At 32.2% G+C, this 23,828-nt stretch overlaps 2 protein-coding genes across 3 annotated transcripts in view; one reads left to right on the plus strand and one right to left on the minus strand.

The window, feature by feature from the left end:
• Positions 1–19,067, minus strand: part of LOC118183329 (casein kinase I-like) — a 36,054-nt gene extending 16,987 nt beyond the window's left edge. The window contains exons 1-4 of the mRNA XM_035352831.2: positions 18,658–19,067; positions 17,721–17,831; positions 8,534–8,682; positions 6,090–6,318 (exon numbers count right to left, since the gene is read on the minus strand). Coding sequence (XP_035208722.1) covers positions 6,090–6,318; positions 8,534–8,682; positions 17,721–17,831; positions 18,658–18,733 — 565 coding nt within the window. The 5' untranslated portion in view covers positions 18,734–19,067. The remainder of the gene's footprint in view (positions 1–6,089; positions 6,319–8,533; positions 8,683–17,720; positions 17,832–18,657) is intronic.
• Positions 19,068–19,592: 525 nt separating this feature from the next.
• Hap40 (Huntingtin-associated protein 40 kDa) overlaps positions 19,593–23,828 on the plus strand; it is a 68,360-nt gene continuing 64,124 nt past the window's right edge. The window contains exon 1 of one of the 2 annotated variants that reach the window (XM_035352832.2): positions 19,593–19,699. In XM_035352832.2, coding sequence (XP_035208723.1) covers positions 19,638–19,699 — 62 coding nt within the window. In that variant the 5' untranslated portion in view covers positions 19,593–19,637. Of the gene's footprint in view, positions 19,700–19,784; positions 19,876–23,828 lie in introns of those variants that run through there. The other variant, XM_035352833.2, reaches the window with a different exon arrangement.

Consider the following 23,828-nt stretch of genomic DNA (forward strand, 5'->3'; position numbering starts at 1 on the left):
TTAAGGCAAGGATAACTATTTTTCCCTTATCCAAGTAATTAGTTAATCAAATTAAGTTGAAAATGAATTTAAAGGAAAGGAGACTTAGGAGCTCCATCTTCAGCCATAGCGCACGAGAATTCTAGTTGAGTTGAAAATAATATAAACAGTGATACCGGTCTTCGGAAGGTCAATTAGTAATGTCATTAGCAGGAACAAACAAAGGCTGGAGAAATATCTCGGGTAACATCAGCATTAGAATTTGCGGGAATACCTGACATTCACTTCCGGATCAGGGGATACAACAGGAGCAGCCAAAATTCAATGAACAATGAAGCCCTCATGAGAACAGATTGCGCAAACAGCTGGGGGTCTTTCCTTGGAGATCGTGGGTAGGAGAAATGTTAGAAGAAACATAACATAGCTAGCTAGGTGAAAAAGAGCCTCGATGTCTGATAACGTAGTTTAAAGTTGAAAAACATATTGAGCCAAAAACATTCCGGTTTCAGTAGATTAATTTCGGAGACATAGTGGATTAGAGCTTAGCCGATAATAATGAGTGGATGCATGCTTAAAGTTTAAGAAGCACTGTAGCATTTATTATGAGAAATTACTGCCATTGGGAAACGTCATAAAGTTTTCGGGCCTAAGCCACAAAAATCCAGCAAACAGTCGGCATCCATATATATAGTAAGCCTCCGGTGAACAGAAGTCAAGTAAAGTAGCTCTTCCAAAAGTGTAAGTGACGCAAGGAGTCAAGGGCAAGAAAAGAAGGGTGGATCCCCGCAAAAACAATCCCTTTTAGATATGATGGGACGGCCACCTTAAATAAACCCCTGCCCGAATAGGTGAATAAATCAGTTGTTGAAAACTCCCGCCTTAAACAATTCAAAATTTCGACTTTTTTCCGAGAATTGAACTAAACCAGAACTTAATTATCACACCAAAACAAGATCAAGCCTGTACAGGTGAAGAGACCCAGAATGGCAACCATAAAACTCCCCTGGCCGGAAATGGCTTTTCAAGTCCAAAGAACGTACATTTTTTTCGTTGAAAGTGAACTTTTGTAATGCTTCTTTCCCCCTTTTTTGTTAAAGAAAAACAGTTTTCGTTAAATAAATGGTTATAACTCAAAATTGATTAAAGGTAGGATTATGAAAGTAGACCCAAATTAAAGTGCTAATTTTTCTGCATCTATTGATATTAAATTCTAAGGGTTAAACTTAATTTAAGTCTTGAAAATCCTAGTTTATTACGTGAAAATTTACAAGATTCATTGTGTGAGTAATCAATCTCGAATGCAAGCCAGAATGAATAACACTAGCTAAAAAATTATTGTACAAGTTCAGATAAATAATTGACCAAACAATACCAATAATTAATTGAACAAATACATGTTGTGTAGCAAAAAATTTAGAATAATTAATACATTAAATTTTGCTAACTGTAATTAGATTAATTATGTTAATTTGCTACACAACAATATTTATGAGATACAATACACAGCATATTTTAAAAATTGCCAAATGCATTAAACATCTTCGAATTCGATTCATATATGTTTGATTAGAAAACTAACTTCTACAGAATACAGAAGCATACTGTAAGACAGATTAAATTACAGCATTCTGAACTACAGATTCTAATTGTAGATTTTTCATACAAATATAAATTCTGTTTTCTGTTTTTGATAACACTAAAAATATATATATATATAAATTCTGAATTTTTCTAGAAAGACCTTACAGCCTTCAAAATAAACTATTTAGAGCAGGTAGGAAGGAAACAGCAAAACTGATAATTCGACATACTTGAAACTTTGATATTGCCATGCTATTACACATGTACATGCTATTACACACAATAAATACTATTATATAAAAATTTTATATAATACCTGGAGCACAAAATTTATACCTATATCCACATTAATTCTGCATACATGTTTAAAAGTTGAAAAATACTAAAAAACTATACACAAATGACATGAAACTTTCTCACAAAATGAGTTTGGATGATTACTTACTTCTGTACCAACTTTTTTTTTTTTTTTAAAAAAAAGAATTGTACAGGAAACAAATATTTATTATTATACACTGCTACTGTGTTTTTCACAGCAAATTAAGAAATTTATTTTAATGCTTTGGTTGCCTCATTTTGAGTGATTATTACTTTACTTTTTGTAAGCTAACATAGACAGTTTACTCCTATTGCCACTTTTAAATAATTTTTCCGTAATACTCACATCTTCAATCCATTTAATAATTTTATTTTTTGAAAATGTGATTAGCAAACTATTCCAAAAACACCACTCAGTAATACACAGTGATTTACCACAGAACTATGAATATTTTCATAATATTTTGTGCTGAGAACTTAGCACATTATTGATTCAGCACATGTAAGACCCTCAGGCAAGCAGAATTTAGGAATTTATACATGCACAATAGATTACCAGACCTTCATTGTAATCTACAGAGAAATGACAAATCACATTTTATTAACACAGAATTAAAAAAAAAAAGAACGGGATTAAATACATAGGTTGCAACATTTTCAATAACAATATGTTGCATATTAGATTTTATATTGCACCTAAAGGGACTTTTTTTTAACGTTTTGTGTTACCTTTATTTACTAAATATCATGTTCTTTGTACTTAAACCATAAAATTCAATTGAACAGCAATATTGCAAAGTAATTTTAAATTGAGCATATCCGATACAGTCTCGTACAATGGAGACAATCTCCCCGTACAGCGCTGCCACTATTCACTTGGAAATCTTGAGTTTTTAATCAAAAATTCGTTGAAGTGTTACAAAATACGAAATCTATAATAAAACAAATTTCGTATTAGAGCTTCCACATGTCCATAGTAACGCAAGAAACATACATACATTTATGCAGATTAGTCATTTTTAACTTCTTTAAATATAACACAGGCTCTAATATTTGGTGGGAACAATTTGAAAAGTAAACTATCAATGGAAAATGCCAAAACGAAATTAATAGCCCTTCTGGGCAAAAGCAACCCCTTCGGCTAAAAAGCAACAGAATTAAAAAAATTCCACAGAAACTAATATATATTTCTTTCACAAAACTTAAACTGAAGAATAACAAAACAAGAGCAAGATATGATAGCGACTCTAGCAAAATGCATTCAGCTACATTTCAAATGAACCTCCAAAAACTGCAAAGAATCCTTACTTAGTACAAAATTCATAGCTACTGACCCTGAAATCTGAAGAAACTGGGAGTTTTCATGCTGTGTGCGATGTCATTTCAAAGACTCTCTAAATTAACTTAAATCCACTTGTTAATGCATGATTCAGGTTAATAAATTATTTACAAAACGAGTCTCATTATAAAATATATTAATAAGATATTTTAAAAGCTGTTCCCTGGCTTACTTTATTTTTTTATATCCTTATACTTTTATACTGAGGAAATCTTGAGTCTGAAAGAAAGCTTGAATTTACCAAAGCATTTTTAAAATGATAAAAATAACAGAAATAATTAATGCACATAATATTTGTGTGGATAAATTTTATAATGTACCATATATTGAAGTAAAACAAAATTAAATACAAATATTTACTGATTTTAAAGTTCCTCGAATCTTAAAATTCTACAAATGTTTACAGTTGATTTAGACAATTCAGATCAAATGAAATTTTAACATGAAAAATTTAATAAAAGAAAGATTACAATATGTGTTAAGAAAAAAAAAAAATAATAATACAACTCAGATGAAATAAAATTTAATAGGAAAAATAATTCTGAAATTCACTAGAAGTGGAGGAACACATTTGTACAATTTCATTAATTCCAGGCAAACATTTTCCTTAGTAAAAGTTAAAAACCAGGAGATTTGCTGATATACAGGAAGTATCCCAATATAACCAGGAGAGCTAGTAGCTTATGCAATGTAATCTTTCTCCGATCGCAATTTGAACTTGGTAGTTTAAAAACCAGCTACACTTGTTTGGTGCTGTAAAGTATGAGCATAATTTAAAATACTTTTACATAAATAACATCCAATAATCCAATATTTCTTTTCAAAGTTATAGAGATTAGAAATATAGTATATCAAGAGCTGTTTTTGCAACTGAATCCAACACATGCAATGGAATTGTAACATAGACATAAATAAATTTAGACAATGCAAAATTCCACTATTTGAACATATCATGTTAAGGAATCTTTTTGCATCTTACAATGATATAAAAACTGGAAATAGAGATTAGAAATATAGTATATCAAGAGCTGTTTTTGCAACTGAATCCAACACATGCAATGGAATTGTAACATAGACATAAATAAATTTAGACAATGCAAAATTCCACTATTTGAACATATCATGTTAAGGAATCTTTTTGCATCTTACAATGATATAAAAACTGGATTCACGTTTTAATTCGTAATTTAGGTTTTGAATTCAAAAAATTAGACTAAAAATTACCACACTAAACTCAATTTTTTTTTATCAATCCAATTCCCCCGGGCATTTTGTTTTTTGCAATTTAAAAGAATTTATATCAAACACACTACGTCATGTCTTTCATATGCGGACAATATTGATCAACTTCTGCAATGCATCCTGCATCAAGGAAATGGCCAGCCATTAAGAGTAAAAACATACTGACATCATATCATACGAATGCAAACAATTTTTCTTTTATGCTTACTGTATTTTGCATTGGTTGTGAAGAAAATAAAAAAATACATCTTCAATCTCATTTAATCAAATAAATTCAAAGAAAAAAATATTGCTATAGCAATTAACAACATCTATATTTTGTAACTCTGCATTACCATACCTGCCAACCTCTAAAGATAAAAATTCAGAAGATTTCTCCAAAATTCAGAAGAATACAAAGAATTAATATTAAAAAAATAACAATTTATACAAATAGAAAAAAGAAAATTGTGCTTACATTAGTAAATTTCAATTAAGTAGTAACTAAAAAATTTATTAGGAAACATAAAACAAGAACTTAATGTTACACAAAAAAATTATTGCAATGAATTTAGAGTGCATTTTTTGGCTTTAGCCAAAAATTCTTTGGAAAATTTCCTGTCATAACAATTAGTTTCCTCGTAACATTTGGCAATTAAAATGTTTTCTAGAGTTTTTGGTGAAATTGAAGAACGAAACATAGTTTTGTTTTTCTTCACAACACTGAAGACTCTCTCGCACTCAGCATTACTGTGTGCAATTACGAGAATAGCACATAAAACTCTAGCTAGTCTATCATATTTTGCTGTTCCATAAACTCTTTTTAAGGTACCAACGAGGACATCAAGCCTATCTTCTCCAGAACTGGCAAAGTCTTCAAACTGTGCAGCAGAAAATTGGTTCTGTAGTTCATCTAAAGCATCATTACGGCATTCATTTTCTTTAATTGTTAACAAAAATGGAAATTTATAAATAAAAAACCGAATCTTTTCAAAAGTTATTTCATTTGAAGGATTCTTTAATTGTTGGAAATTCGGCTTTGTAGGCAGGCTGAAAATATTGAGAATACGTTTTTTTTTTTTTAAAACTCATTTCGCAACAGCGACATATTAAGAAAATTCGTAGCACGTGCAAACAAAATAAATAAATAAAAAGAATGCGACAATCCACGCTCGCTGAGTAATTCCCTTGCTGCTGAAGCGAACGCGAAAAAAAATAATCTGGCGCCCACAAAGAAAAGAGTGGGAGAAACAAGTTCAGCGCATTGGATTGGCTGGTTAAGCGGTGAGTTGGGAGAAACCGCAGGTTACCGGATTCGAAGTAGTCGGTAAAACACGATGCAATTGGCGAAAAATTCTAAAATTTCGACAAAAATCACTAAAAACACTTGAAAAGAAAAAAAACGTAAAAAATGGATTACGATCATAAAATCGTAAAAACAAACGCATTTTCGTAAAAATTACGAAAAATTCATAAAAGTTGGCAGGTATGCATTACACACAGTAAGACCCAAAAATTAATTTCATTTAGAAGCTTCCAGTAATCTATTTTACCCGACAGTCAAATTTTTTCTTTAAGTATTAAAAATAAAGACAAAACAATTGTTTAGTAAAACATACTTAATTAAAGATCTTAATTTGATGATACTAACCAATTCCTAGATGTGTATTTATACTTGCATATCTTGCTGTGCCTGTGAGATTTTTATTTTCTCTGTAAGGAATATGCAGATGTGTACGAGAATCACGGTACTTTTTTGCTAGTCCAAAGTCTATTATGTACACTAAATTGCCTTTTTGGCCAAGTCCCATTAAAAAATTGTCAGGCTTTATGTCTCTATGGATAAAGTTTTTGCTATGAATATATTCTATTCTACTGACCTGAAAGCAAAAAACACAATGTTATAGAACATGTCAAAAAATTACACTTCAAATGAAAACACATCATAGTTTTCTCAAATTACTATTAAACAAATGTACTGAATTAAATTACACACAATGAAATAATATTACATGATATACAAGGTAACCAAAAAGATTCTTGCCATTTCTGATATGGAATGAAGTGGTTAGGACGGGAGTCCGGACATTGACCAAGAGTATAAAAATGCATTGCATCGGTACTTCAAACATAACTCGCACAGCGACTGATTGAAATGGACTCTTTATGCATCGCTCAAAGACGCTCGTTCAGAGTTGTTTGCTGTATGATTTTAAAGTAGGCCTGTCAGCAGCAGAATCAAGTAGCCAAGTTCGCCAGGCTTTTGATGGATGATGCCGTTAACGAACGAACCGCTAGGCAACGGTTCCAGAAATTCACATCATAGGATATGTCTCTTAGTGATGCACCACACAGCAGTCGGCCACAAACTCTGGACGATTGAGGCCCTGAGAGCAGCCATACAGAGTAACAGCAGCCAAACATGTGATGAGCTTGCTGCACACTTCTGATGAAACGATCAGACTCTATTTGCACCACATAGGAAAGGCATACAAGCTGAGCATGTGGGTACCCCACTCGCTGTCCAATGCACACAAGCAACAAAGAGTCACTGCCTGTTTGTCATTGCTTACTCGGTACCGCAATGCATCCATATTTGATCGAATACTCGCCAGTGATGACGAATGTGTCCAGTATGACACACCCAGGCGTTCCAGACATTGGTTGTCACCACGGGGCACTGTGCCTCGCACTGCAAGACCTTCCCTCTACTCATGCAAGATCATGCTCGTATCTGGTGGAATAGTCGCCAAGTGGTGCACTATGAGCTCCTGCCACTGGGCCAAACCATCATGGCAGGCATGTACTCGTAGCAGTTGGAACGTGTGCATCAGACACTGATTCATAAAGAGCCAGCACAGGTCAATCATAGGGGTGTACTCCTCCATGATAATGTGAGGCCGCATGTGGCTCAGGAGGCCAGGGATACTATTCAGCAAATGGGTTGGGAGACACTACCTCATCCACCATACTCCCCAGACCTCGTGCCAACAGACAACCATCTTTTCCATTCCCTGAGCAACTATTTTCGTGGAAATCCTTCAACAACCGGCCAGACCCCAAAAAGGCCCTCACAGATCTATTTGTGCCCATGACTCCCGAGTTTTACCGCAATGGCATCACACAGCTAGCTACTCATTGGCAAAAGGCACTGGATGCCGATGGTGATTATTATTTGTTTTATGACTTTTTCTTTCTGACCTTCCAAAACTGCAAGAATTTTTTTGGTTACCTTGTAATATTATATAAATTCTGTATGTCTGTCCCTTTCATTTAAGAAAATCGGTGCAACCTAGAGTTGCCAAATTTTGTACACACATTATTATGCACCTAAACACATGTGCTCTCACTCTAAATCCAAATCTTGAAATTGTTTTGTGCAAAATGAAATTTTCATCAACCAACTCAGTAATGTAAAAGCAATGTGCCACTGCAAGAGAAATACAAATTTCAAAATCAATGTAAACTTTTTTATACGTCAAAACTCCCCCCCCCCCAGTTTCAGCTCATTAGAGTTCAAATGTACATTTTATTAATAGATTTAATATGTTTAAGAAATTAGTTAAATTTTACCATATATCATGAAAAAGCATTAATATGCCTAAACAAATGAGCTTTTAACAATGGACGTAAAATACTTTTTTAGCTTCAATAATAGCTTAAACAGATATTAATTCACTTTTAAATTTTAAACCACTACTATCATAATCATAATGCCAAATTCATTTACATAGACATTTTAACATCAAACTGTATTGCATTACCAATATACGACTAATATCATTATACATCATTTCATTAATTTAGGACAAATTATTTATCCTGATGATATCAATGTAAACAAGCAAAACTGAAATTTTCAATATTTAAAAATTATAAAAACATTTAATTTTAAAAGTTTACACAGAATTAAATGAAATGGAAACATATTAAATGAAGCAATGAACTGCAAGTATAGGTAGCCAGTTCACCTATACTTTAATCACTGTACGCAATTCATACACTTTTCTGGTGCTTTAGCATAAACTTTTAGTTTAAAAACAAAAATTTTTAAAAGCATTATGTAAATGTTAAAAAATGCAGACAAATACTTACTAACTGATCAGCTAATAATAATACCGTCTTTAAACTAAATTTCCGGTTGCAGAAATTAAATAAATCTTCCAAACTTGGTCCCAGAAGCTCCATAACCATCACATTATAATCTCCTTCAGAGCCACACCATTTGATGGTTGGTATTCCAACTGCAAAGTCAAAATTACTTGATTTAATTATTACATTTACATTACTAAATAAATTACAAACATACTAAATTAATGGAAATACTGGATTAAGCTGCTGAATTATAACCCCTTTTTTTGGGGGGGGGCATTGAGAAAAAATTAAAAACACGAGCTTGCTTACATGACAGCTGAAATACCAGAAAATTCCTCCAAACATCATCAGCTGTTACATAATACTTTTCGTCATGTTATTAAAAGTAATGCAAAATTACATGATATATAGTAAACGTGATTCAGTTGGCTACTGATTACACAGCAAAGGGTTACTGTTCTCTTATCAGAGACTGAATCCAGAAATATATGTATGGATGTATGTGTTCATGTATACAAGTAGGCACAAATGTGTGTGACACATGCACATACATTCATACATTTCTGAATCCGATCCCAATAACAGAACAGTACCTAGTTAAGTATATAAAAGGCTATTTGCATCCAGTAAACCTTCATAAAAAAGATTCTTAAGCAGATTTTTAATGTAGCACAGTAAAAGAATAAACGAGAAGAGAAGGAACACAGACAGCCTGCAACACCATACTCTCTATTTTTGCTGCTTAACTATGTAGAAGTTACAAATATTTTATCAGCACAAACAATGATCTTCAGTTTCATGGCATACTAGATACTTTACATAAAATTCTGGTAATATTACATTTAAGGAATTACATGAAAACACACCCATTTAATTACAACCTTAACATAAACTTAGAACCAACAATCTTTTTTTTTGTTTTAGATTTAAGTTGCCAATGAAATAATAGCTCCATTTTTTGATAACCCTATGGACCTAACAATTTGGAAGTTGCCCAAGGATACAAAATCTACAAAGACATTTTTCAAAGAAATTGCATCATTTATGATAGAAAATTATGCTCAAAGAATCCCGAAATGAGACTGTGTTTTATCAGTAACTCAACAGTAAAATGGTGCTGCAGGAAAGAATCTTGTAATGAGAAGAAAGGATAAAAAACACAAAACTGGTTCAAAGGATCAAAAATCCTCTTTCTTACAGACATAAAGTTCATCCACTTTTGGTGTAAGGAGATGAACTCTATTGAATTTTTTTAATTCCAGCTGAAGTTGAACCACAATACAACTCTGCGGCAGTCATAGTCACAACGTTGAAAATCAACAGATACGTGAAGATTATTGAAGTTCATTTGAAGAAAGAACAATGCTTTTTTGTCGCTGTTATAAATCCAATCAGCAAAAACTTTATTAAATGTTATAAAGGAAAATATCACATAAAGAAGAATTATATCAAGTACTGCAAAGTAGTGAGATATTTGAGAGACGCCGGCTTTGAACATTTTAAACCACAAATATAACTTTGTGGATTCTGAAAATGGCTGTTGTAAACAAAAACACAGCAGCTGTGGGACTGCTAAATGGTGTAATAAATGACATCAGGAAACTGCTGAACAGTACCCTTATTCTTATTTGTCCGAATGTGGAGATGTTTAAGCACACATACGAAAAAAAATTACACGCAAGATTTAGAAACAGAAAACATTATAGGCATTGCATTTACTTTCACTTATGTTTAGCCACTTTATGGATTGTGATAAAAATTTAATATATGAAATTAACATTTTACATAAATTAAAATAATACAGTTATTTACTATTACGCTCCCTTTCCTTCTCTAGTTAAGGTTACCAAAATTATTTTTAGAATCACTGGTGTCAACAATAGTTTGGCAATTTTTGTACGGTCCTGGCAATGGAACTATACCAAAATTTTGGAGCTATAAAAAAAAAAAAAAAATTACTTAAGAAAAAGTATTATTTACATAATCATCACATCATGGAATCTTTTCCTTGCTAGTTGTATATTAATATTTTCAATATTAAAATATCCTGATATGACATGACCACCACAAAAATAAATGCGATAGAATTCTTTTATATACAGGGTGTATCAGTACAGCAGTGACAAACTTTTAGGGGAGATAGAGCAGATCTAGATAATAGGAAATCACATAGCAATGCATGGTCAGAAATGCTTTCCTGGCGTGGTAGTGACGACACAAAAATCAAGAAACAAAGGACACGAACGAGGGTGAGAAAACATGTTTATTATTCGGAATACAGCAAAAACAAAGAAAAAACAACATAAAGAGACAATGATCATCATCAAAGAAGGTGTTTGAAGTTGGTATCTGCTGTATTAGCATAATAAAACATATTTTGTCTCACTGTTTGTGTCCTTTTTTTACATTTTGTGTCGTCACTAATGTACCAAGAAAGTGTTTCCTTCCATGCATTGCTATATGATTTCTCATCATCTAGGTATAGTCTCTCCTGAAATTTGTCACCACTCTACTCGTACACCCTGTATAATGAACAACATACTATTTTAATATAATATACAAATTTCAATAATGCAGCATGCAATGTACCACTTTCAGTTAGTTATTTTAAATGGCATCATTAAAATAGTTGTTTTAATAGTTTTCTTCCCCATCATTTTATTTACACATTCAGATATGAAAGCTATCGAACTTTTAATTTTATGAAGCTTACTGAATTATAAAGCAACTGAAATTTGGAGAACTACACTATAAATGCATTCTCACAAAATAAAAGTGGTGACTGTTTCTGGCCATGCTGACCAAATATGACTGAATGATTAAAAAGGGGCTTGCTCCTGCTTTGTTTTGCATAATTGGAAGGAACTTAAATTTAATGGAATTAATAGGATTGCTGGAATCATTTCCATTTATGCATTTTTAACTACTTGTACTCATTTTAATATTTAAAAATACTGTTTTAGTGGCATCATTCGAGATATAAATAAATGAAAGCAATAGTTCACATACCTAAATTTCTTAGTCCAAACATTTTAGCATTACACATATTCAGTATCTAATAGAACTAGTAAATTTCAATTAAAACCAGAAAAGCATATACTGACTTTTACTATTGTGGCAATTACTTAAAAATAGCTATAAACTTACCGAAGCGTCATAAATACATGCTTCAGTAAGTTTGTAGATATTAAGTTATTTATAAAAAAATTATATAGTAATAGATTCACCCACATCTAGTTTTAACTTTTCCTACAAAATAATTTATTCACTAAAGACAAATGAATTCCACTGCTACTATAAAACCCAAGAATTTCTTAAAATGAAATTTGGGAATTATTCTTTCAAATTAAACAGCACTTGCAGGCAATATCACCACAGCACAAACAAGAATTACACCACCTTCATGTATAAAGTTTTATTTAGCCACCCAGATGCTATAGTGGTTATGGAAGACTACTGCAATACCGAAGGGCCCGGGTTCAAATCGTGGAGAAGGCATAGCTGTAACTATATGTCCCCTTCAAGGGAAGCAACAGTGGCCAATGCTGAATAGGTAAGTGCCTGCCAAATGTATATGCATAAAAATCTCCCTATTCCCCCCCCACAATTTGATCCTTATCAGGATAGGGAGATTCTAACAACCATTTTTTCAAACCTTGAATCCAAACTACATTAGTCTATAGCTACCAATGATATCAAGTGATTTTAGTATTCAAAGCTGATATCCATTTATGCCATCTAAAAATACCATTTCTAAAGGTAAGGTTCCTCATATCAGAGGTTTTACTGAATTTGCGACATAAAAATAGCAAACTGAATTGAAATCAATTACCCCCCCCCAAAAAAAATGTTCTTTTCAATATGAATTTTGTGTTTCCAACACCAAACAATCCTCAAAACTTTGATGCCATATTTTGAATATCTGTTTGATGTTATCCAAAACTGGAATTATTTCTAACTTAGATTCTGAAAGGCCAGAACTTCAATATGATTAAGCAGAAAAAAGATATCGATAATGTATTCAAGGTTGTAAAAATGTTCATTAATTTAAAACATTATTTTATACAGAACTTCATTGAAATTTAACAAATGGTAGCCAAATTCTATGGAAACTATTTGGCTTAAAAATGAAATTGAATATTCAGTATCCAACCAATCTGACATTTGTTACAACTCTAGTTTCATTCAAACTAGACTCCCTGTATGCTTTAAAACATTTTGTAAAACTTCACAGAAAAAATATGTGCAAGGGGGAAAAAAACAAAACACAGCTGATTGCACCCCTTGGCGGTACATGGATACGGACGGAGTTCGTGCAATTCTTTGATTTGTTATTTTGGCATGCAAGGGCAATTTAGCGCCCAAAATTGCCACTACACAAAGCCCCCCCCCCAAAAAGACAAAGAATTGCACAAAAATGGCATTGTGCACTTCCTTGACTTTATCCATGTACACATTGACCTATTTTCACTTAAAACAAATATCAAAGAATTGCACAAACTATGGATTGTGCACTCTCTAGACTTTGACCATGTACACTTCAAACTATATTATTCACTTAAAAAGTCAGAAGAGCAGCCAACAAATATATATATATATATATATATATATATAATCTTAATAAACTACATTTTAAATAAAGCAATGAAATAACATAAAGGAAATTCATCTTTGCACTACACAAAGGAAATATCCACTTACGTTATTTACGAATTAACACGTCTTCAGTCAAACACAATTCCTTAACAGCATTCAAAAACTTCCTAAAATTATCTGAACTAGAATCTATATAACGACGTCGCCACATAAACTCACAAAATAAGAGTAAAAAATATCCCCCATAGTGTCGTTCGACTGTATGCATTTTCTTCCTACAAACAGGACACCTAATAATGTCTATTAAGTAAACATTTACACACCAGTTGAATAATGCTCTTTTCCTCCTCCTTTCCAAATCATACAGAAACTTTAATCTTACCACATTCAGCCATTTTACCGTCTAAACCACAAAACAAGCAATCTACTTCTTAACCAACACACACAAGCCCTTACGAATTTACAGCAATCATGCAACCGATTATGTCATAATAGGGTTTCCATAACATTCAACTACTCAGGCTACCATAAATAAAACAACTTCACAATAATACAAGGGGTACCTTTCTCTCTACTCTAACCAATGACAAATTTTTATGAGCTAAAAGTACACTTATAATTACTATACTTTCATGCGTTAAAACAGACTGCAGTGAAAATGGTAGACTGGCACTGCATTTAGCTATCAAAAATGAGAAACTTAATAATGGTTAGTGATGCTTACTGCCGAAAGGGCCTGGATGTTTGAAAATGTATAATACTATGTAGCAAGGTAGTACTCGATGTACATGGAGAGCAAGAGGGATCTCTCGAGTGGTTGCTGATAGGAAAGAGGGGTGAGAGACACCCCAGACCCCATGGCAGTATTCTCTCTCTAAATTGAGATGAAGCTGTACAGTTAGTGCGGTGGGACTACACTTGCATAACCAATGGCGAAATTCTGGTATCTCGTCTATTCGTATATTTACCTACATTTGACAATTGAAATTTGCCCCTTAAAGATTAGGCAATATTTAAATTGCTGGCAGGAGGCGAAGAGAATTGGCATGCCAGCATTTTACACATTAGTATGCGTTATTTAATATTACAAATAGAAAAGTGGTTTGGATTTATGGCAAAGGCTTGTGAATTGACCATTTTAATAAGGAGAGAACTTTGAGAACTTTCCCGGTGGCCAATATTTCTGAGACTATAATTCAGTAACAGTATTCAGTACTACTGGCAGTTTTATTCCCTATGAAAGCCACCTCTAGAAGAGACCAATGCTGTATCTCATTTGACATAGGTATCAGTATAATTAATCTTTTTAAGCATTTAATTAAATCATACTTTAATTGATTAGAGTGCACAGTAAAGCACACAAGGGCTAATTACTTAAATAGAGAGATGACTTTATGAAGGACTTTTAAATGGAAATTGCACATATTCACACAGAAAAAGACAAAACTTCATGCAGCCAACCTGCTTAAAGGTAATACAAACTCAAGTCAAACTGCCAGTCAGTAGCAATTTCACTGGTCAGCCATATTGAATGGACTCAGATTTTCTTCTATTCTACAGTATGGGAAAATGAATTACGACAGAAAAAGTTCTTTAATTGAAATAATGGTTTAGTGTACTTCCGTAACATTTAAGTATCAACGAAAATTCAGTTGATACAAAGCACATAATGTTGCCTGAATTTAGCATAGGTACTTTTTTGAATTTCTGAATGAAATCCCTATAATTCTATTTACAATTTAACAAACCCAATGAAAGCAGCATAATTCACATAAGAAACACACATCGGCATGAACTGAGAAAATGAAAAATGTTCAGTTTCTTGAAATGTACCAAGCTTACAGAATTAACATTTCAAATCAATAATCCGAATTTCGTGAGTTACAACACTTAACACTGTAGAGTATTTAATGTTAGCCATAAGGAGACTGACAATATACTATCACATATTTCATGTATTATATAATAATATCACTTTAAATAGAAGTTTCCCTTATAAATAAACAATCTTAGTGAAAGAGAAGGGGGAAATGCAATGCATTTCAGATTATTCATAACAGTTAATGCAAAAATAGCCAGAAACCCTGATAATTTCAAAATGGTACAAAACAAATGACACTTCAGAAGTTTCAAAGGAACATAGCACAACATTTAAAACTAGATTTATTTTAGACAAAGAAAATTAAGATTCCCCCCCCTCCAATTTCATACTCATTTTTACCAAGATCCCACATTTCTCTTTCTTCTTCCAACAATTTATTGAAAGAATTTTTAAGACTGAAAATCTAAATGTCACTATCTCACAAAGACACTAGTCACAAACATTCATGCAGGATTCAGGAGCCATCAACCTTCTGTAGTTACCATACAATCCATTAAGAAAATAATAAAATTTTCAATCTTATTTTACCTCTGAAAAAAATCTACTGAAAGCTCCCCTCTACTATAATTTTGATGAAGGTAAGGATGTCAATTAAGACACATTGGCATTCATTCCAACAATATGGCAAACACCGCATAAAAAAATGATTAAAATTCATCTAAAAAATATATTCACCCTTGCAGCCTAATAATTTGTCTACACAATGTAAAGCTGCCATTTCTTCATACTTCCTCTTTCAATTTCACTTTCTTCAATGGTTCTTCCTGAATCACAAAACTCGGAGTGCTCTGGCATGATTTAGTCTTTCACCATCCTTGTTACTCTACAGCCACTCTTAAATGGTGTCTTCATTTTGAAAATCTTCAGCACTAGAAATTATTTCATCTATGCAGATACCATTCTCTCTTAAATAATTAACTTTTATATATATATATATATATACATAAGGGATTAACTTAACTCAAAGTCTTGGGAAAGAAATTTATTATAGCATAAATTATGGGTTCCTTCAAAGAACTTACATGGGTAAAAGTATATTTTAGGGTACCCCTTGGCGATTTTTGGTGGTACATAGATACCGAGTTTGTGCAATTCTTTGACTTATTATTTTGGCTTGCATAATGGCAATTTTTGTGACAAAAATTACCGCTATATAAAGCCAAAAACACATTGATCCATTTTCATTAAAAAAAATTCCCGAATATCACAAAAATGGCACTGCACACTTCCTTGAATTTATCCATGCACACGTCGACCTATTTTCACTTTAAAAAAAATCCAAGAATTGCAAACTTGCATTGCACACTCCCTTCACTTTGTACATGTACACATTGATATATTTTCACTTAAAAAGTCAAAGAAGCACCCAATTCTACAATACAGGAAAACAAAAAATACAGTCTCAATAAACTACATTTTACATCAAACAATAACATAAAAAAGGAAAAACATGTTATACATTTAAGCACTACAAAAAGCAAATATCCACTTACCCTATTTAGAAGTTCCTTTGTTTTCAGTCTGTGGCACACAAAATTCCTTAACAGCATCCAAAAACTTCCTAAAATTATCTAAACTTTAATCCATATACTGGCATTGCCACACCTGAACCTTTCTTCCTACAAACCCATCCAAATCCATCAAAACAGTTTTTACGTTTGACTAGACACATATCCTTCCTACATACAGGACACTTATAATGGCTATTAAGTAAACCTTCATTTAGACACCAGTCAATTAACGCTCTTTTCCCTTTTCATTCCAAATCGTACAGAAACTTCAAATTAATCTTATTACATTCAGACATTCTACCGTCTAAACAATAAAACTACCACAAAAGTGCTTACAAAACATCCCACGATTCAAAATTTCCCAGAATCATGCACCCAATTATGTCACAATAGGGTTTCCATAACATTCAACAGCCTAATCTTTGGAATATGGTAACAGGTAGTTTGGCAACATTTTGGTAAAGCGATAAAGGTTAATAGGAGTGTACATGGATAAAGTCAAGAGTGCGCGCACTGCCATTTTTGTGCAATTCTGGGATGTTTTTTTAAGTGAAAATAGGTCGACGTGTACATGGATACCGTGTATGTACAATTCTTAAAAATGCGGCAAGCAGTTTGCGATTCTGCACTTTCTCCCAATTTCGCAACTAATCTTTGTCATGATTAAGCACTTTTGTTCCATAAAAGTTCTAGCATAAGCGTAATTCGGTTAGCAGATTGCTGGAAAAAAATGTTGAGTTAAAAACAAACAAGGACAACTATAAAAGTCTGATATTACACACATGACATTTAATTTGAAACACTGATAATTTATGGCAAAATATATGCATCACCCAATAAAAAGATATTCTTAAATACTATAAACTACAAAAGTCTGAAATGGCTTTCATAGTTTACAGTCAATCATATTATCAATTAAATGGCATGTGACAATGCAACAGCTATTTAAACTACCCATATGCCAAGAAGAGACATTAAAATAAAAGAATCTACATTTAATTATTACATCAAATTAATGTATGATTGTAATCAATGTGAAACACTTATAAACATCTCTTTACTCTTAGATTTTATAAAGCTGAATGATTCAATTTATATGTGATTAACCATACTTTGCATTCTACATAAAATTTTTTGGAATGTAAGAATTCCTATTAAACTATTTTGATAAAATTAAATCAGTAACTCATAAGCATACCTCCACCCTGCATCATTCTGTAGAATTTGCTTTCTATATGTAGTTGTGGATGTTTAGTTTTCACACATTCCAACTTGATTGCAACTTCTTCACCAGTAGTGATATTAGTCCCTTTAATTAAAAGAGAAATATAGGTATATCATGATAGTAAGTAAGCATTACTTATATATTTCAAAATTCCACAGAGTACTTAATATTAGAAATAATGTTAACTTAAAAAAAAAAAAAAAAAAAAAAAAAAAAAAAAAAAAAAAAAGCAGCTAAAAATTTTAAGTTTACAATGATTTCTAGTCATGCCATTATTTAAAAACTAGAAACATAAGGTATAACGTGTATGAAACATCTGTACTATACATAAAACATGGTTATAATTACATAGAAAATTTAACTTCGAAGTAAAGCATACAATAATACACACAAAAACAAATTTCTTCGAATATATAAAAACGACATTTAATCATTCCATTATCTGAAATGTTACTATTTACATGTAGAAACATTTCATAAATATTACAATGATGATAACTATGCACAAAATATTCTACTGTTATTTGAATAATAACGCTATTTCATCATCAAGCCTTTCTATTACGAAAGAATGAATTTCTTCGTCTAAAAAAAAGGTTTTCATATAGAATCTATTCAGGACTTTAAATTAAACGGTCAACGTCAGCAAAATACCGAAACAGCGAAAGATGATCCATTCAAATGCCTTTTCAGTTAAGGACCCAAAATAGAATACACGGTCAATTTCAGCTGAAATATTGCGAAATAACAAGTACGTTTTAGAATTATAACTCATACTTAATTCTTTAAGAATCTCGAATTTGAGCAAGTCTTTTCAACACAGAATTTATATCATAAAGTTCAATTTTTAAAGTTTACTGAACACTTTTAAGTAACAAATCCTCTTTGTGTGAAAATTTAAGAAACTCACCCATATATATATCACCAAACGATCCACTTCCTATTTTGCGACCAAGACGGTATTTATTTCCTACTCGCAACTCCATGTTTTCCAATTGAGGAAAACAGAAGCACTTGCAAGGGAAGTAAAGCTAGTACAAAATTTCACTCAGATTCCAGGGTGGGCAGTATTCGCCATCTTGAAACTGAAAAGGCTGAACGACAACAATGAACGATATTTGTCAACTTCCACTAATTTTTCCCGTAACTGCTGCATTAGGAATTAGGAAAAGAAGCAGTTATAATGTTTTTATTGATATTCAAAAAGACAGAGATTATACTTCTGTGTTAACATAGTGATGATTTTTTCAAGATTAATTGGATTTTTAAATTGCATTGACCACAAACATTACAGCAGTCATTCTGCGCAGGCGCAATAGCTGCTGCAGTTACCCGGATAAAAATAAGAATTGTAACATTTTCAGCTGTTGATGACCTATCATAATTTGTCATCTGGACTCCTGTAAAAGGGGGAAATATTGTCCTTCATTTACCGCAATGGAATATTTTGAGATTTCGAGTTTCAAATACATGCAGTATGAGTCATATGAGTTTACCAAAACTGATCATTTGCAGGCGATATTATGACATTGTTTAGAGTAAAATAATCCAACTATTTTACAAAATATATAAAAATAAAATGATATATAAGTACCAAATGAGTATTAAAGTTCTTGCATTCCTTAAATGTTAAATCATTTTTCAGTGCGTATTAAATTTTTTCACGGAATCGGGCTCACGTACGTTTTGTCAAGAGACAATGTATGTAATCATTTAAATAAAAAAAATATAAATCCTTTACATATATTTCTTAATTTTCATATGTTTTGTTTCCATTTCGCAAATGAAAATTAAATATCCGTTACTTGGGAATTTATCCATTATTTTTTGTTCTTTTAAGTTGGCATTACTATGATGACACAGTTTGTTTATTTACGGATACACTGAAGCATGGAATCTGCTCATAATGATTTTTTAACTCAGTACAAAGCAATCTCCGCGAAGTTGAAAAAGTAAGTTTAAGTATGTGTTTTAAGAATGGCAGGGAAGAATATTTATCAAGTAGCTTTTCAGTTACGGGCGATATTTTTGTTAGGAATATAACATGTCACAAAATATAGCGCTAATTAAATAAAAACGCTCGAACCTATAATGATGTACATAGCAAGTGAGGAAGATTTATAAAAAGGTTAAACATTATTTAAACCATTCCTAATATTTGTTATTTATTGGAAGTTTAAGAGAGTTATAATTTTTCATATTGTAGAAGTTTTAACCTCTCTCATCAAAGATAATTATGTAATTACGCTTCCATATTTTTTCCCCCTTGCATTTTTAGAAGATATATCGGCACTTTTGGTGGAAAATGTCGCCAAAGGCCGTAGGCTATCCGAAACGTGCTTTTATGGCAACTGGTACTATACCACTCATACTGAAAATGAAGAATGTCGAAAAAGAAAATTTATAGATCTACCATCTCTGGAAAAGCTGGCCCCAGTTATCAGAAAACTGCCGCCATAAATAATACAGATTTAGTATCGTATGTGTTACAGTATTAAATGTCTGAAGAGCTAATATCCTATACAGAAATTTTACAGGTTTCTCTGAATCCATTAAGATGGAGTGAATAAGCCCAGTGAACATTGCTACTTGCATTTGTGTTAATTTTTGGAAGGCAAAGCCCACCATTGGCCAAGCTGTAAAGTCACTAAACACAGGTAGTTCAGTCGGATACGAATCCCAGCAATGGGCTGGCTGTGTGAGCATTTTCATGGTTTTACGATGTGTAGCGTGTATATGAGCCAATTCCTTTTGAAAGTTTTCTACAAAGGCATCCTTCTCTTTTGGTAGATAGCCCTCAAGTACTTTACCATAATCTAATAAACCAAACCAAACCCTTTCTGGCAGTTATGTCGAAATATGCTGGCTGATGAACAGTTTCACAGTTTTATTCTTGTAAATATGAATTGTTCCTCTGCAGATCTTTCATGAAAGCATGCCTTACCTTGCCAGATAGCTTGTAATAAAATAACCTATCTACTAGTTTCCACACAATTAACAGTGTTCTTATCCCTCAATATATAAATAGAATTAGGGCATTCGAGTTATGGAGAGCATTTAAATTTTAGTAAATGATAAAATTTCATGCATCAGGGAATCAGAATGTAGAATGTTTAAAACCCTTCCTTAATGAATAGGGACAGCTGTGATCCAAATGGAGACAAATGAAACAAATTAAGATTAGTGTAATTATTACAAGTCATATAATTATTTTAATTTTAGTGAAATATATTCTTAAGAGTTATGTTAGTATTATGTAGATCAAAGGAAATGTGCATTTTCTAATTTTGAAAAATTAAAAAATATTCTGGTGCTTCCTTATTAATGTGGTTATTGTACTTAGTTGTCAATATTTGCAAGCTTAATCACTTAGTCTGTAATGTGCAAATTTCAAATACAACCAAAGTTAAAGTGCAGGATTGCCCACTTATTTGTTTGGCGCTTTTTACAAGAAGAATTGGATTTTTGTTAATTTTCTTTAACTTTTTTAAGTGAAAATAGGTTGATGTGTACATGGATAACGAGTATATGCAATTCTTAAAAACCTGCCAAGCAGTGGGTGATTCTGACACTTTCCTCCAAAGTTTAATATTGTGCCAAATATCAAAAACTTTAATGTATGTAGATTTCAGGGTATTTCTTCTGTTTTATGTATTTCTTTCGAGCACTCACTTCATTCACTTATTCTTTAAGACTGCTTGTCGTAATCCCATGCTATTAGAATTTTATGAAAATCTCCAGTGTCGTGCTACCCCACCTTGTGTCTCATCTCATGTCTAATAAAAAAATTTTTCTTGAAATAAATATCAAATTAAGATTGAATTTTGCTCATGTTAAAAATTTTGATAATTCAATATCTGCTTCATACAGTAAAGCAGGTGATGTATTATATTGGTGTCATTTTAAAGAAGTATTGAAGTGAGGAGAAAAAGATAAAGGTATGTATTAGCATTTTTTTAATATGGTTTTGGGCTAAATTAGGCAGCAATAAATAATGAGAATTTTAGGATTACTTTATTGAGGAAAAGGAAGTTATATTTTGCAGTGTATAATGTAGAGATAGTTGGTGGAAGCATTATAATATTCATCCATTGCCCTAATACTATAGTAGATGCTTTAGCATGCAATTTTAATGCACCTTAGTTAAATCGTATAAAGCCATTTTTAAGCAGAAAGTGCTGTAATGTATAAATTGACCTTATTGATAGCAAAGAAATCAATTTTTTTCTCATGCATTATATAATTAAATGTAAATTCTGAATTACATTCTGTAAAACAGCTATGCTTAAATTCACAAAATATTACATGATGCATGTATAAGTGCTGCAAAAAATGTCTTAATTCATTTAAAATTTTCTCCTTGAGTATTTGTGATACTTTCTTTCTTCCAGTTTTAGTGAGAAGTGTTTAAGGTACTATTCTCTGAGGACCATAAAAAAATTGCCAAACTATTGTTGATGCTAATGCTGCTAAAAATAATTGCGGCAACCCTAATGCAAGAAAGGAAGTATAATAGTAAATAAATATCTAAGATTATTGTTTTAATTTAGATGAAAGGTTAATTTCATATAATACTTTTTTATTATTATAATTTATATAAAAAAATTAAACATAACTGAATGGAAGCATAAGAGTAAATAACTATTTCAGATCATTGTTATAATTTATATAAAAAAGTCTAAACATAACTGAATGGATTTCTACATTGCTATTTCGCCACCGAGTTATCGCTAAAGTATAATTTCGTCTTGTTGGTTGATCAAACATAATTTTCTATAATGAATGATGCCTTTTCTTTGAAAAAATTTTATTGCAGACTTTTTGTCGTGGGCAATTCCCAAATTGTTAAATCCATAAGATATCAAAAGAGGATTTAAAATCAAAAAGGGATTTAAAACTAGTATTTCAATGTCATCTGAAGAAATGTAGAGCTAACTAAACTTACGCAATTTGAAATCAGTGTGCATGCTAGATTTGGCACGCTGTTAAATGGGTGCATTTCCTAGATTTAGCACTTTTGCACATACATTTTCGCTGCAATTTTTATGGTCTTCAAAATGGAATAGTACCATGTTTAATTTCATAAAAAGACTGGGTATTTTCCAATTATCTGCACTCCCAATTAAAAGTCATGAGCTAATTGGCAACTTTGGAGATAAATTTTTGTTTGGATGATCATTTCTATTTCATTAATGCATCCAGTGCCACATTTTTCTTTCTTCCTATACAAGATGTAAATTTCTAGGTCTTTTGTGCTGTTCTCCATGTATGCTCAGTGATGTGTTTTCGCTGGAACAAAAAATCATATAATTGCTCTAACTTAGCATCATCCACAATCTCAGTACAAAAATCCTAAAATGAGAAGGAAAAAAAGAGGTGCATGATGATTTTAAGTGAGCCATGTTGCATATATATATATGCAGAAATATATTTGTATATATATGCAGAAAGCTAAGTTTGTAATTTCTGTGAAAATGCTGAAAGTTGCTGTATGTGGTCTGCCTCTATGCTGAAATGCTGATAGGTGAGCTCATAATGTACAGTCACGCTGGCGAAAATATCTGGGGAAGTGGAAAGAGGATGCTATGCCATACATGGGTTGCAACATAAAAACGTTTTGGTGATTTGGTGCATTGCTCGTCAGTGTATACACAAGCTACGTATAAGCTACACAAGCTATAGCTTAGAGCCCCACCCCCAAATTAAAATATCGTATAAATAGTATTAAAATATTGTTACAAAATGTATAGGCATGGTAGGATAGCTTCTTTGCAAAGCAGGTTTAGGGTTGCCATAAAATGGCAAGGGAAGGCAGGGTTGCCACATTTGGTGATAAATTATGCATTTGGCGACAAAATTGGCGATATACCATGGACGGATGGAGAACCTTCTGTAACGAATTCTTACTGGTTTAGCCCAGATTGTCTCGAACACAAGCCGAAAGCTATATAAACCCTGCTGGTCCACAGTCAGTTAGTCTCATTTTCTATTTACCGATTCGGAGCTGTGACGGCAAGCGTGTAGGACGTACTGAAGTTACTCTCCCGATTCTTGCAGATCTGTCCCAGTCCAGTAGGCAGA

The sequence above is a fragment of the Stegodyphus dumicola genome, chromosome 3 (assembly GCF_044657685.1).
Source record: "Stegodyphus dumicola isolate Sdum_Otavi_A_Nest chromosome 3, ASM4465768v1".
Taxonomy (NCBI): Eukaryota; Metazoa; Arthropoda; class Arachnida; order Araneae; family Eresidae; genus Stegodyphus; species Stegodyphus dumicola.